Consider the following 15,116-nt stretch of genomic DNA (forward strand, 5'->3'; position numbering starts at 1 on the left):
ACATACATAAACACACCATAAACACACCACACACACATACATACACACACCACATACACACACACACACACACAGCTGTGCTATCACTGATGGGAATCCATTTCACATCTCACTTCTTTTTTTTTGTTTTGTTTTGTTTTTCGAGACAGGGTTTCTCTGTATAGCCCTGGCTGTCCTGGAACTCACTCTGTAGACCAGGCTGGCCTCGAACTCAGAAATCCGCCTGTCTCTGCCTCCCAAGTGCTGGGATCAAAGGCGTGTGCCACCAACGCCTGGCCTCACATCTCACTTCTTTACATTGTTTTTGAGATGTGTGTCTGTGGTCTGACTAGTACTCACTGTATAACCCAGTCTGACATGAAACTCAGAACAATCCCCCTGCCTCAGACTCAAGAGTTCTTGGGATTACAAGTGTGTACATACACCCTGCTGAGCCACAATCTTGAAAGTTCATATTGTCTTCTGTGTCTCAGCCAAGGAAATAAGGGCTCAATGAAGCCCAGCGATCTGTCCTAGGTTGGTCCTTCCCAAGTGGGGGCTTTGGTCTTTCGACTTTTCTACTGTTTCTTTGTAGTCACTAAGAAATTACAACAGTAATATAACTCCTTGTTTAAAAAAACGTTCAGCAATACAAGAAGAAAGAGTGAAAGTCAAGGCCCGAGGCCTGGAGGCACACAGTCTTATCCCAGCACTCAGGAACAAAGGCCGGAAGATCCTGAGATGGAGGCCAGCCTGGGCTACAGAACAAGACCATGATTATTTACTGTTTATTAAGTATCATTTCCCAGGCGTTGTTGCACAGGGGCCTTGCTCCATCCTGGGGACCATCCTGGCAGGGTGGAATGAGTGAGCTCAGGTGTGTGTAAAAGTCCCTGAACTCAAGACGGGACCATGCAAATGTTCTGATCCAATGGCAGAGCCTGATCCAATGACAGAGAGCTCACTATTGATTCTGGTGGCCCACTCACAGGTGGCCCTGCCTGCTACCAGAGTCCTTACTGCTAACAGATCTGCCTGCTGGGACCTCCTGGTTCCCAAGTCACGGTTGTAAGCCGAGCCAAGTCACGGTTGTAAGCCGAGGGGCAGGGACTGACGGCTCTTGTCCTTCCTTGAAGTGCTTAGCTTTCTGACATGCCCAGAGAGGCAGAGGGGCCCTGCGGCTCATCCTACAAGCAGGTCTTGTGTTTCTCGAGCTGCCAATGTAGCTGAGTGGTAGGTTGCTTGCCCAGTGTTTTTGGGGCCCTAGGGTTCAATGCCCAGGATTGCAACGATTTTGCACTACATATGAAGGTCACATGCTCCTCCATGTCAACCCCCTTCTAGACTCAGTGGTGATATCCCCTTTTCTTGAAGGGCCGTTTGAACTCCTGTCGTGCCCTTACAGAGTTAGATGACTTCATAATGTCCAGGTATTGGATACATTGCGATGGCGTAGGTACCCCCCCCCCAAGCCCCATAGTGACTTTGTACTGGTCATAATGAGGTCGCTCAGTGGTTGAGTGCTTGCTGCTTTTCCAGAGGACCAGAGTCTGGCTCCCAGCACTCATGGTAGGCTGCTCACAATTGCCTGTAAGCTCCAGGGGAGGTGATTTTCTCTTCTGGCTTCCAAGAGCACACACACACACACACACACACACACACGGCACACATTTACACAGACACAGACACATAAACAAAAATATTTTTTAAAAAGAAAGCAAACAACAAAGCTGGCACAGTGGCTCACACCTTTGATCCTAGCGCTTGGGAGGCAGAAGCAGGAGGATCTCTGAGTTTTGAGGCCAATCTGGTCTCGAAATAAAACCAAACCAAACCAAACAAACAAACAAACAAACCAAAACCCAAATCAGACAGCAGGTAACGGGATTCACTGCCTTGCTCCGTCTGTGCTGGGTGTTCAAGTTACATGGACTCCGTTCACCAAAAGGAGTTCTGACAGCCTGCCATTTTTAGATGAGGAAGTCGAGCACTGTAAAGGGGACATGCTAAATCCTCTGTCCCATATCCTAGAATTCAGAGAAGAGGATCGAGGAGGCAAGATTCAAACTATCTCCTCCAACACCACGCTTCTGCCAGGTCAGAGCGACTGTCCAGCTGAGTTCTCACAGTCTTTCTCGGCACACAATAGGGCTCAGTGGAGCTTGAAGCCAATTGGAAAGAGCCTTTATACGGGTCTCTTGCCCCTACCTGCCAGGCCAGCACTTCAAGAGATCTCTGGAGTCAAGCCTCCAGTCCTAGCTTGCATTCTTCCTTCTTCCACCTGCTCAGGCTATAGGAGCGCTCCCTGTTTGAGAATCAGAGGGGAGCAGTGGGGGTGGTTCTAACAGGCTTGATTGACAGCTTTGCGGAAGATGCGTGGTGGGCAATGTCGAAGTGTCCAGAGAGACAGATAGATATTCGTGGTACAAGGGGACTGAGCATCGCAGAGCAGATTGGCATCTGCTTCCTTCTGCTTAGCATCTGAGGGCTTACGGCTTCAGTAGTGAGGGGTGAGAAGTTGCGGGGGCGGGGGGGGGGGAAGAGGGAGAATTGGGCAGAGGCCTTGGGGTGGGGTTCTGGCTGAAGTGGGCGGGGCTCTGAGTAGGGTAGGCGGAGCCCTGGTGTGCTCACCCAGCCTCTCTCTTCTCCCCTCGCCCAGGATGGCTACATTGACTTCATGGAGTACGTTGCGGCCCTCAGCCTGGTCCTCAAGGGCAAGGTGGAACAGAAGTTGCGCTGGTATTTTAAGCTCTACGATGTCGATGGCAACGGGTGCATAGACAGAGACGAGCTGCTCACCATCATCCGGGTAACTCCAGGTGCAGAGGGCTAGGCCAGCGGTGCGTGGTGGGTAGCCAAGAGTGGGTGCCTGGGCTGACAGCCCCAGGATAGAAATTGCAGCCCAGAATAAGGATGGGGTTTGGGACGGAGGCATGACAGCTCTAACTCATTGACTGCGTGATCTGGGCTATGTCGCTATTCCTTGGGACTCAGTTTCTTTGTTAGTACTAAGGCATTGCTAAAGTTCCCACTGTGTGTGTGTGTGTGTGTGTGTGTGTGTGTGTGTAGCTAGGGGGCGTGCGCATGTGTGAGGCACCAGAAGAGTGTGTCAAGCATCTTGCTCCCTCTTTTTGAGACAGTCTTTCACCGAACCTGGAGCTAGGTTAGTGGCAAGCCCCCAGCAGGCCTCCCCTCTCGCCTCCCTTCAGCACTGGGTTCCAGGGGCAGGACGACACTTTGCTTTTTACCTGAGTAGCAAGCGCTTTTTACCACTCAGAAAACATCTGTTTTCTGAGATGGAGGCTCACTGTATAGACCAGGCAGGCCTGGAACTCACAGAGACCTGCTGGTCTCTGCCTCTGTCTGCCAGAGAGCGGGAATGAAAGGGACAAGCTACCGCGACACGCCCCCCTGGTTCACAACTACTTGGCTAATACTGACCTCGAGTTTGAGGCAATCCTACCTCGGTGTCCTAAGTACCTGAGGCCCTAACCTTGATTTCCACTCTGAACTGTTCTTGGGTCCTGACAAGCTGGCTCTGCTCCCACTCCGACCACTGGGAAGGATCTCCTCACTTCTGCCTATGTGTGTTCCCAGGCCATCCGAACCATTAATCCCTGGAGCGACTCCTCCATGAGTGCTGAGGAATTCACAGATACCGTGTTTGCCAAGATCGACATCAACGGGGATGGTGAGGGGGCAGAGGAGGGGTTCCTGGGGGAGAGGTCAGCAGAGAGAGCAGTCACCCCTGGAGAGGAGCAAGAAAGGAGGAAGACAGTGGGCCTTCTGATGGTCGCCTCTTCTACCCACCTCTGCTCTGTATGCAGACCTGGATTTTGGGGATCCCTGCACCAGACTTTGGGTTCTAAACTCTATACCATTGCCCCAGCGCTAGCTCTGTCTCTGCCTTTCGCATCCAGCCCTGAGCTCCTAAAACCTCATCCTGCGAATCTCTTTCCCTCTAATCCAGGGGAACTGTCTCTGGAGGAGTTCATGGAAGGCGTCCAGAAGGACCAGATGCTCCTGGACACGCTGACCCGAAGCCTGGACTTGACCCGTATCGTGCGCAGACTCCAGAACGGCGAACAGGAGGAGGCAGACGCTGGCGCTGGCGACCTGGCAGCGGAGGCTGCGGGTTGAACCTCACCCCGTGGCTTCTGCATGCTGAGGGCTGGCCCCGTGCGGTGCCTGGTGTGGTTGTTCTGTTCTTGTCTTAATATTACATAGAACCTTCTGAAGTCGGAGTCTCAGCGTTTTGCTTTGGGTGCACAGTGTGGGGCGGAGGGGCAGTAGTAGGAGTTGAGAGTCCAGCACAGCGAAGGATGGTCACTAATCCACTCAGGATACTGGTGCTTCCTGCCAGTATCCCTCTTCCTCGCATCCCTCTCTGGCCCCTCCCATCTTCTTTCTCAGGCCACACCCCGCAGATGGGGGAAGCTCTGAGAGAGCCCCTGGGCCTCTGATGGAACCCTGGCGTCTGCTGCCACAGCCTGGGGCAGTCACACTGACCCTGGAGTCTTTTGCATGGCTTCAGGTGAAGAGCAAACATTTATTGAGCACCTTCTGTGTATTAGTGTTAGATGAGGCATCCTCCGGCCTGCCTCATGTATCTCCATGATTTGGAGAACATATCGTTTTCCTGCCTGGGATATATTCATATTTTACATGGACCATTTTCATCTAAGCGATTTTTAAAGAGAACTTTATAGCACATCCTACGAACCACAGAACTCCGAAAGGCCAAGAGACGGACGGTTCAGTGGTAAGAGCACTGGCTGCTCTAGCAGAGGACCTCAGCTTGATTCCCAGCACTCACACAGAGGCTCACAACCATCTGTGACTCCAGTGCCACAAGATTGGCCTCTGTGACAGTGCACACGCATGGTGCATAGACATATGCAGGCAAAACGCCCATACACATAAAATGAAGATAAAACTAAAAACACTTCAAGTTCATGCTGGGCACAGTGGTGCACACTTGTGATAACAGCACTCAGGGAGCTGAGGCAGGAGGATTGCCATGGGTTTCAAGCTGACTTGGGCTCCCGAAACTGTCTCAATTACCCTACAAAATGAAAACAAACAGCTCTTCTCTCATACACAAAAACCTGGGCTCACACTTAGAATCTCAGGGCTCTGAGGCCTGAGGCAGGAGTTCTGACCAGCCTGGGCTATACAATGAGCTCCAGGCTAGCCTGAGCTACAGTGTGGGGCCTTGCTCAAACAAGCAAACAAACTTCACCTCCAGGACAATAAGTTAGTTTACTCTATTTTAACACGAAACGTGTGTCTATTCAAGATAACACCAATAACCCACAGATTCCACAGAGAGTCACTAAGAGCGACACTGGTCCTACTTCCTGCCCTCTGCGGCGCCTTCCCCAACTGGACAGATGGAAAGAGGCAGAGAAAGGCAGAGAGATTCCCTGGTAGTCTAGCTTCTATATCAGGTGCATGAAGGACACGATAACCTGGAGCTGACTAGTCCACCTCAGGAGGTTAGGGAGTCCAACAGCTGTGGGACGCAAAGTCTGGCCCGGAACTCAAATGCCAGGTTCCCTCCAGAGATGAAGAGAAGATGTCTCCACCCTTAAGGAGGCATTGTGGGCTTATGGCTGGGAATGGTAGCAGGCTCACACTAGAGATGGGATGAGGAGAAAGAACTGGGGAGCACCACCGAGTACAGCCGGAACATCCCCCATAAGCCCACCAGGCCTGTAAGGGCAGAAGATCATGGTGGTAGCCTTCCTTTGTCATCCTTGATGAAGACACCCTGGGGAGGAGCTGGGGAGAGTTGTCCCCAGCCAGCACACAGGATGGTTGAGCTGGGCTCTCCTCCCCCATCCTTGCTTTCTTTCCAGACTACCAACCTTTGTTCCACCCCCACCCCATTTCCTCTGAGAACACCTAAAGAATAGTAAGAGCCCCACATCTCTCAGTCAAAGAACTGGAAGTCCAGTTCTTCCAGGAGCAGCCGGAGAGCAGAGAAACATCAGACCCCTACAATGCTAGTAAATCCTGAAGAACGGACTGAACCACTTCAGACCCAGCAGCCATTGCTCGGCCTCTTGCTCTCCCATACTGGGAGTGTCGGGAAGTCCAGACCAATCAGGGGGCAGGCTTCAGGCAACAAGGCCAGGAGCCTCCTGCTACGTTGTAAACCCGGGGGACCCTGGAGGAGTCTTGGCGGGGAGTGTGGGCCCGCCCCTGCGGGTCCCCGGGCTCTCAGAACATGGCGCTTCTCCGCCTCTGCTGAGTGATCCAGCCGCCCGGGTTGACATCCATCTGAAGCATCTTCATTACCCACTTATCGCGCCGGGCGCCATCAATGAACTCGGTCAGAGACAGCTGACCTGCGCAAGGGTGGGAGAGAGGGGCATGAGGCAGAGGAGGGGTACGTGGGGAGGGCCCCCTCGCCTATCAACCGGACTGCGGCCTGCGGCCTGGGGTTCTACACCTGTAGCTTGCTGGTTCTGAGTCTAAAGGAGCCTCTTGTAACTCACAAGTGTGTGTGTGTGTGTGTGTGTGTGTGTGTGTACATGTTCACCTCAGCCTGAATGTGGAGCTTAGGTACCATCTGCAGCGGTTGGTTCTCTCCTTCAATCACTTGAGTACCATGGATTTAATTCAGGCCATTAGGCTTGGTGACAAGTTCCTTTATCCGCAGAACCATATCTCTGGTCTCTTTTTATCTTTTTGAAAAATATATTTGAGTCTGAAGAGATGGCTCAAGGGTTAAAAGGACTGACTGCTCTTGCAGAGGACCCAGGTTCAAATCCCGGCACCCATATGGTGGTCCCCAACTGTCTGTAACTCCAGTTTCAGGGGATCTGAGACTCTTTTCTGGCCTCTGTGGGCACGGCATGCACATACGTGCAGGCAAAATGCCCATTAACAAAAAATAAAATTAAAAAGGATGAGTTCCATCTGCATGCTCAGCCCTCACCAGCCGCTCTCGGAAGTGCTCTAACCCCTACAAATGTGCACTCAGGGGTTTTTGGCTTCTTTGATATTTCATACCATCCCTCTCCAGCCGGTTCACAGACAAGTATATCAGTAGCAGGGATGTGGGGGTTGGGGTGGGGAGCTTCTGGGGGTCGTATCGCACAGACAGTGCAACTTCCCGGAAGAAGTATCTCTCACCATCTCCATTCTCGTCCACCAGGAGGAAGATCCTGTCCACGACCTCCTCAGGCGTCAGCAGCTGGCCCTGCTGCTCATGGTCCAGCTCCACCCGGCAGGCTTTCTTCAGCTTGTAAATTGCCTGCCAGAGAGAAGGAGCTAGGTTACTCTGACAGACTCTCGGGGACCTGTGTCCCTCAGTGCCGCCACCCAGCCCTGGCCTCCAGGCTGAGCATCTTAGTAACACAGAATTTGAATGTGTCGGTCCATTTGACGAGCTAGAGTCATCCACTTGAGGGGGACCCCAAGTGAGAAAATGCCTCCAGTAGGCAAATTATTTGGTATTTTCTTGACTAATGATGGATGTGGGAGGGCCCTGCCCACTTAATGGAATCAGAGGGTGTTAGAGTGAGAGACTCTTCACTAATTAATTAATTAATTAATTACAAAGTGGAAGGACTGGAGGAATGAGTCAATGGTTAAGAACACTGGCTGCCTTCTCAGAGGCCCTAGGATAGATTGTTAGCACCCATATGGTGGCTAACAGCCCCATGTCCCCAGTTTTAGGAGATCTGACGCCCTCCTCTGACTCCTGAGGGCATGGCACACTCATGGTGCCCCTGTTCATTCAGGACAACCATCGATACACCTAAAACAGTAAAATGTAAATTGCTTAAAAAATAAATCCACAAATCTACACTACACATGTCCCCCATCCCGTGAAAAGAATCAATTTTGATTTTTCTTGACTTTTCTTTTGTGTCAGTTGATGGTGACTGTCACCTTGGTTGGACTGAGTGCTGCTTAGATGTTCAGTCAGTGCCTGTGAGGTGGCTTCAAGAGCCAAGTAGCTCAAAAGGGCTCTGGGGGAAGGGACGGCTTAACCCGCTGATGGGCATAAAACCTGAGTGGGCTGTGGAAACTTAGAAAATGGGGTCTCTAGATGGGTGTCTGTGATGGGTATGGTGTGGCCTGGCTACTTTCTGGCTGCCTCTTCCAATACTTGACATGGGCAGTCACTATGGTATTCTGCCCATGGTAACTGGCAAGAGAAGTTAAGAGTGAAACCCAATCAGACCAAACCAGCCCCTCCTGCTCTAAGTTCTTCCTTCACTGTCACAGCAGTGAGAATTTGTCTCACAGTTGTTCTCTTGAGCATTTGTTTTCTTCCTGTTTGTAACAGTCTCACTCTGTGGGCAAAGGCTGGCCTGCGGTCCCTCGTATAGATACCCTGGATTTGACTGAGGGTCTTCGAGATCACAGTCATGGGCTGTCACTCAGCCAGCCTTCCTTTCTACCTTATTCATTTCTTGTTCTTTATTTCTTTGGGTTTAATTTACTCTTCTTAATTTCTGTAGGTGGCTTCTTAGACTATTGGTTTTCTTATTTTCCTTTCTCTAATTAACATTTATTATTATGGTTGTTTTCTGTTTTATTTTGTTTTGGTTTTTTTTTTTTTTTTTTTGGAGACATGATTTCTCCGTGTAACATCTTTGGCTGTCCTGGAACTTGCTTTGTAGATCAGGGTGGCCTCGAACTCACAGAGATCTCTCTGCCTCTGCTTCTTGAGTGCTGTGATTAAAGGTGCGTTGCCATCTCACATGGCAAAATTTATTGTTATTACTGTGTTTGTATGCAACAGTGTGCGTGTGGGGGGTGTATCTTGTAGGTGTGAGTTTATGTGTACCATGGTGGGCATGTGGAGGACAGCTCCCAGGAGTCTGTTCTCTTACTTTACCATATGCATCATGGGGGCTGAACTTAAGATGTCAGGTTTGGTGGCAAACTCCTTTACCAGCTGGGCCATCTTGATGGCTACAGATAGCACACTGTGAGTCCCACATCACTGCTAGGTGACTCCCTGTCGAGCAGGCCACCTTCAGGCAGAACCCCAGGAATGAGGTGTGGATGGGACGGGGCACCAGCCCACAGCCAGCCAGTCACTGACCTCCACAATGTCCAGAAGCTCCAGACGGTCGATGCAGCCATTACGGTCCTTGTCATAGATCTTGAAAGTCCACTTGAGCTTGTGTTCCAGGGTGCCCCTCAGCACGAGGTTCAGGGCTGCCACATACTCCAGGAAGTCAATGGTGTTGTCCTGCATTGAGTGTGGGATACTGTGAGGACCCCCGATCCCTGGCCTCACTCCCCAGAGTGCAGGTTGAGCCCAATTGACGCTGTGTCCCTAGACACAAGTGTTCCCTTTCCCTGCAATATCTGGGACCTTTTGTGTCACTGGACATGCTGGTCCCTCCCTTGGGAGCCGGCTCATTCTCCGCCTCACCCTTCCAAGTAGCCAGGATGGCAGGCCCATGCCACTGAGTCTGAAGAACTGTTCTTCATCATTTATCCAGAATTTTCTATTCTATAATAGCCTCTTTCAATGTAATTCAGTTTCCACAATGACCCCCATGTTTTGTGAGGCTCATTCTGACACCACTCCTTGGAGCAATGCCTCCCCTGCAAGGGCACAGAAACCCTGGGACTGTTTCTTGGACAGCTCTGACTGGGGTTAGTCACATCATGGGTTGCTCTAGTCAACAACAATTACCTGAACCTTAGCCTGAGGGGTGTGGAGGTGCCCACCTACTCAGAGCAGGCTGGAGACACCTGGGAGATTAGCTGCCCTGTCTCTCCTTGGCTGGGCTTCAATGTGCACGGACCCTGCAGCTGTCATGGAACTTTAAACTGGCACCTGTGCTGAAGGCCAAGTCCAGATGACACAATCTTGAAAGATCAGCGCTCAAACAAAAAGAAGTCTGGCTAGCAACACCAGCCCTGTCTTACATATTTTTGGGTAGATTTATTTATTTAATTTGTTTTTATGTGTATGAAAGCTTTGCCTGCATGTATATCTGTATACTCTGTGTGTGTGTGTGTGTGTGTGTGTGTGTGTGTGTGTGTGTATGCCTGGTGCCTTGTGGAGGTCAGAAGAGGGCACTGGATCACCTGGAATTGGAATTATGGATGGTTGTGAGCCACTGTGTCGTTGCTGGTATTTAAACCTGGGTCCACTGAATCTTGAGCCACCTCTCCAGTCCCCATCTTCTTTAAACATACAAACAAACAAACAAACATCCATTCCTAGGCTACTGTCAGGAAGGGTACTGCAAGGGAGAGCAGGGACGGAGGTAGGCAGAGGCAGGAGGAATCTTGAGTTTTAGGCCAGACATGTAAGACCATGTCTCAAAACGAACATGGGCCGGAGAAGTTGACTCAGTGGTTAAAAGCACTTGTTCTTGCAGAGAACCTAGGCTCAATTCTTAGCACCCACAAGGCAGCTCACAACCATCTCAAGTCCCAGTTTTAGGGAACTGGACACCATCTTCTGACACTCATGGGTACCAAGGGGGTATTGTCTTACCACTGTGTGACATATACACATCTGCATGCAGACAACTCACATACATAAAATAAAACCTAAAAAACAACAACAGAACTCCCAGGCCTCTAAGTAGGAACACAAGAACAGGAGCTAAGATGCTAGAATGGCGGAGCGGTGGCTCAGCAGTTAAGAGTCCTCTGGCTGCTCTTCCAGAGGACCTGGGTTCAATTCCCAGCACCCACATGGCAGCTCACAAATGTCTGTAGCTCCTGGTCCAGGGGATATGATACCTTCAGACATGTATACATGCAGGTTATACACCGATGTACATTAAAAAAAGAAAGAAAGAAAGAAAGACACTGAGGTGAACATTTGACCTTGGGCAAATTGGCTTCCTTTCTTGGATCAGATGTGTTTGTTTGAAGCAGGATCTGTCTGCCCTGGGCTCACACTAGCCATGCTATGTGTGTGGACCGCCACACACAGCTGACCCCAGTTTTCTTGTCATTTAATTTAATTTAGAAAAAAAAAAAAAAAACCCTGCCAGGCGGTGGTGGCGCACGCCTTTAATCCCAGAACTTGGGAGGCAGAGGCAGGCGGATTTCTGAGTTCGAGGCCAGCCTGGTCTACAGAGTGAGTTCCAGGACAGCCAGGGCTACACAGAGAAACTCTGTCTCGAAAAACCAAAAAGAAAATAGAAAAAAGACCTGAGAACACCATTCCCTTGTAGGCTCCTGCAGCCTTGAGAGGAAGGGCTAGGCCTGGAAGGTTTGAAGTTGGCTCTGTGCCCTGTGTTTTGTGACTGATCTCAACGGATGAGCTTCCACTGGCACCTTTGATCCCTCCCCCACAGTCTGACTTGGGACTAAGGGCAGCCTTAGACATCGAGTGCCATTCACACTGAGTCAGTGTGGCACAAGCTCTTCCGCACCAAGGGACACTGTCCTCACGGTCTCTTCAAATTACCCATGTATCCCCTCAACTCAGAGAAATAAGCTTTATATTACTTCAGTGGCATCAGGTATGGGATTCCATGTATTTAATCCTAGCACTAAGGAGGCTGAGGCAGGTGGAGTTCTGTGAGTTCGAGGCCAGCCTGGTCTACATGGAGAGTTCTAGGTTAGCCAGGACTAGATAATGAAACCCTGTCACAAAAAAAAAAAAAAAAAAAAAAAAACCCAAAGAAAAAAACCCATAACACGATACCATTAAAAAGGACTGCAGGACACTGACCCAGATAACCTTTAAAATGACGTCCTTTTTTCCAAATAATTTTTTCTTATTTATTTTTTTATTTTATGAGTGCAACTGTTTTGCCCGCACACATGCGTACCGTGAGCTCTGGATGCCCTGGAACCAGAGTTACCACGAGCCACGGCCGTGAGCTGCCATGCGAGTGTCAGTAGCCAGTGCTCTTAACCACTGAGCCATGCCGCCAGCTCCTGAGTGAAAATACTTTTCTGAAGCAAAGCTCCAGTCTAAGAGGCTTTAATACAGATTTTATGTGCTAGGATTAAGAGAGAAGCAGCTGCTCCGGAAGACAATAGGAGACGCTGAGAAGACGGGCCTGGGCTTCTCAAAGGACAGTAGCATCCAAACGAATTAGGAATGGGGAGACGGCCAGTCCACTAAGTGCTTGCCACGTAAGCGTGAAGACCCGGGTTCCTTCCCGCACTCATACATCAAAGGCTGGTGCGGGGTGCTGGAGCGCCGGCTCAGCAGTTACAGGGCAGGTACTCAATTCTGTTCTCAGCATCTTTGCAGAGCAGTTCATAGCCACCTTAACTCCAGTCTCATGGGAAACATTGCCCTCTTGTGGTCTCTCCAGGAACTGCATGTACGTGCACACACTCACATATGATTTAAAATCTTTGAAAACACTGACTATTGTGGCATCTACTTGCTGTCCCTGTGCGGAGACAGCGGACACAGGAGAAGTTTGGGGCTTTCTGGCCAGCCAGCTCACCGTAGTTGGTGAGCTCTAGGTAATGAGATGGTGTCACAGAAACAGGCTGGTCGCGTCCTGGGGCCCTGAGGTCAATCTGTGGCCTTCATATGCACACAGTGTACCCTCCATGCATGAACACATGATTGCAAACACACACACAGACACACACAGACACACACACACACTTATCATGTGTGCATTATGTAATTCAGTGTCTTTAGCTGCTGGTGTCACTGGAAGGCTTAAGGAAACTCTGGGATTTGATTCATGTGATGCCCCATGACTTAAAGCATTGAGAAGGCTCAGTAATTAAGAGTACTTACTGCTCTGAGGACTGGTGCTTGGATCCCACCCACACTGGGCAGCTCGCAAATATGTGTAACTAGCTCTAATGTATCTGATGCCCCCTCTGGCCTCTACAAGTACACACACACACACACACACACACACATTTAATCTTTAAAAAAAAAAAGTCAAAAGTGGTTTTGCAACTATGCACTCTCCTCCCAGCCAGCGTGAAGCCCCCTGCCAGCATCCACACAGGGAAGAACTGAGCAGTCTCCATCTGCAGGACTCTAGCAAGTTGGTATTGATCTATGCTAAGAAAGCTTTTGGGACATCTTACTCCCTTGTATTGAAAGCAGCAGGAGGGGTTATATGGGGTTTGTAAAGGCATGTCCTTTTGCTGCAGAACCTTGGCCTAAGAAGCAGAGAAAGCTCAGACTGTGAGCCAGGAAGATGTAAAGAACCAATGAGGGGAGAAGAAGGAACAAATGAGGGGGGGAGGGCGCAAGAGAGACGGAGGGGAAGGCAGCTGAGTGGAACTGAGGTCTTACTCTGAAGGCCTCAAGGATGGAAAAGGCACTGTGTGGGTGGGCCATAGGTCCTCCCCTGCAGGGCTTCTTACCCCGTTCTTGTCGAAGGCTCGGAACATGCCCTCCACATACTGGGTGGCCTCCTCATTGCCAGTGACCTTGAAGAAGCGCTTAAACTCATGCATGAAGAGCGTCCCGCTGGGACACTCCACGACAAACTTCTTGTACCACTCCTGCAGTTCCGCCACATCCATCTCCCCGGCAGCCTCCGCCTCCTCCCAGCTGAACTGCTGCCCCATCCTGGCGGCTTTTAGACCGCGAGGGAGCCAGGTCCCGCAACTCCTCCAAGTCCTTCGCTGACTTTAGGCTCCTCTCTCTTTGCTCTGAGCAGCCCTTTCACTGTAACTTGAAACTGAATTTGATTGGTAGTGAAGGGACCTCCAGAGGGGGGGCCAGGCCCAGGCCAGCTTAGCTGTGTAAAGACCATTAGAAGATTCCCCAGAAGGTCTGACCTCCAGATGGCTAAGCTTCCTCAGCCTCGCCCCTCCACAGGTCCAGGGAGAGGCTGCAGACTAAGGGTAAGAGCTTTGTGGGGCGGGGTTCTTGGTTCTACCAGAGTCTGCGGCTCTCTTACAGACTACGCCTGAATCTCGAGGTTTTCATGTTCCAGCTTAAAGGACAAACGCTTCTCTCCAGCCCTTCACGCCAGCCCTGAAGTGATCGCTCCCATTCAGTCCCAAGCACTAACGCACGGGCAGGACCCGGGAGTGTGGTCCAAAGTATCTTCAAGGGCTCTTATATCAAAGGCCACGTGAACTCACCTTAGCAGCAGTTACATATTCATTAGGTTGACCGAACAATTTTTGTTTGTTTGTTTGTTTGGTTTTTCGAGACAGGGTTTCTCTGTGTATCCCTGGCTGTCCTGGAACTCACTCTGTAGACCAGGCTGGCCTCGAACTCAGAAATCTGCCTGCCTCTGCCTCCCAAGTGCTGGGATTAAAGGCGTGCACCACCACCACCCGGCAGACCGAACACATTTTTATTACGTGCTGAATCAATTCCATATTTATTGCTCACGACTCCAGCACTGGAGAAGCAGGAGAGTCTCGAGTTCAAAACTGCCCTGCTGACATCCGAAGACACCCCCACCTCTGCCGCGTCAAAAACAAAAACAATCAAACTACATATTTATGCTATTTTTTTAGATTTTATTTATTTATATTTTAGACAGGTTCTCACATTGTAGCTCTGGCTGGCCTGGAACTCACTATGTAGACCAGAATGGCCTTGAATTCACAGAGATCTACCTGTCTCTGCCTCTCAAATGCTGGGATTAAAGGTGTTTCCTACCATGGGTGGATAGATATTATTTTTATTTTATGTAAATATATATATATATACATATATATATATGTGTGTGTGTGTGTGTGTGTGTGTGTATGTATGTGTGTGTTATGTATGTATGTGTATACGTGTGTATGTCTGTATGTGCATCACATGTGTGCAATGCTCACAGAGATCAGAAGAGGGTGTCAGGTCCCCTAGACTGGAGTTATTCATTGTGAGTCACCACATGGGTGCTGGAAACTGAATCCGGGTCCTCTGCGAGAAAAAATGTTTTTTAATCACTGTGCAATCTTTCCAACATTTGTGCTTATTTTATTTTTAAAAAGATTTGTTTTTTACTATTTTTAAACTATGTGTATATGTGTGTGTGTGTGTGGTGAGGGGTGTCCTCATGAGAGTGCAGTGCCCACTGAGGCCAGAAGAGGACCGCAGATCCCTTGGAGCTGGAGTCACAGGCAGTCGTGAGCCACCCGACATGGATGCTGGTTCTGGAACTCAGGTCCTCTATGAGAACGGAACAAGCTCCTCATCACTGAGCCGTCTCTCAGGTCCACTAGAACCTATGTTTTTTTGTTGGTTT

General features: G+C 50.0%; 2 protein-coding genes across 2 annotated transcripts in view; one reads left to right on the forward strand and one right to left on the reverse strand.

The window, feature by feature from the left end:
• Guca1a (guanylate cyclase activator 1A) overlaps window positions 1–4,217 on the forward strand; it is a 7,700-nt gene extending 3,483 nt beyond the window's left edge. Inside the window, exons 2-4 of the mRNA XM_028766505.1 lie at window positions 2,639–2,788; window positions 3,577–3,670; window positions 3,950–4,217. Coding sequence (XP_028622338.1) covers window positions 2,639–2,788; window positions 3,577–3,670; window positions 3,950–4,119 — 414 coding nt within the window. The 3' untranslated portion in view covers window positions 4,120–4,217. The remainder of the gene's footprint in view (window positions 1–2,638; window positions 2,789–3,576; window positions 3,671–3,949) is intronic.
• Window positions 4,218–6,204: 1,987 nt separating this feature from the next.
• Guca1b (guanylate cyclase activator 1B) lies at window positions 6,205–13,488 on the reverse strand. The gene is made up of 4 exons (XM_028766512.1): window positions 13,282–13,488; window positions 9,050–9,199; window positions 7,123–7,243; window positions 6,205–6,332 (listed from the first exon to the last, which is right to left on the reverse strand). The coding sequence occupies exons 1-4, from the start codon at window positions 13,486–13,488 to the stop codon at window positions 6,205–6,207; spliced, it is 606 nt and encodes a 201-aa protein (XP_028622345.1).
• Between the last annotated feature and the right edge of the window lie 1,628 nt (window positions 13,489–15,116).

Source organism: Grammomys surdaster, unplaced genomic scaffold (assembly GCF_004785775.1).
Source record: "Grammomys surdaster isolate TR1022 unplaced genomic scaffold, NIH_TR_1.0 169, whole genome shotgun sequence".
Taxonomy (NCBI): domain Eukaryota; kingdom Metazoa; phylum Chordata; class Mammalia; order Rodentia; family Muridae; genus Grammomys; species Grammomys surdaster.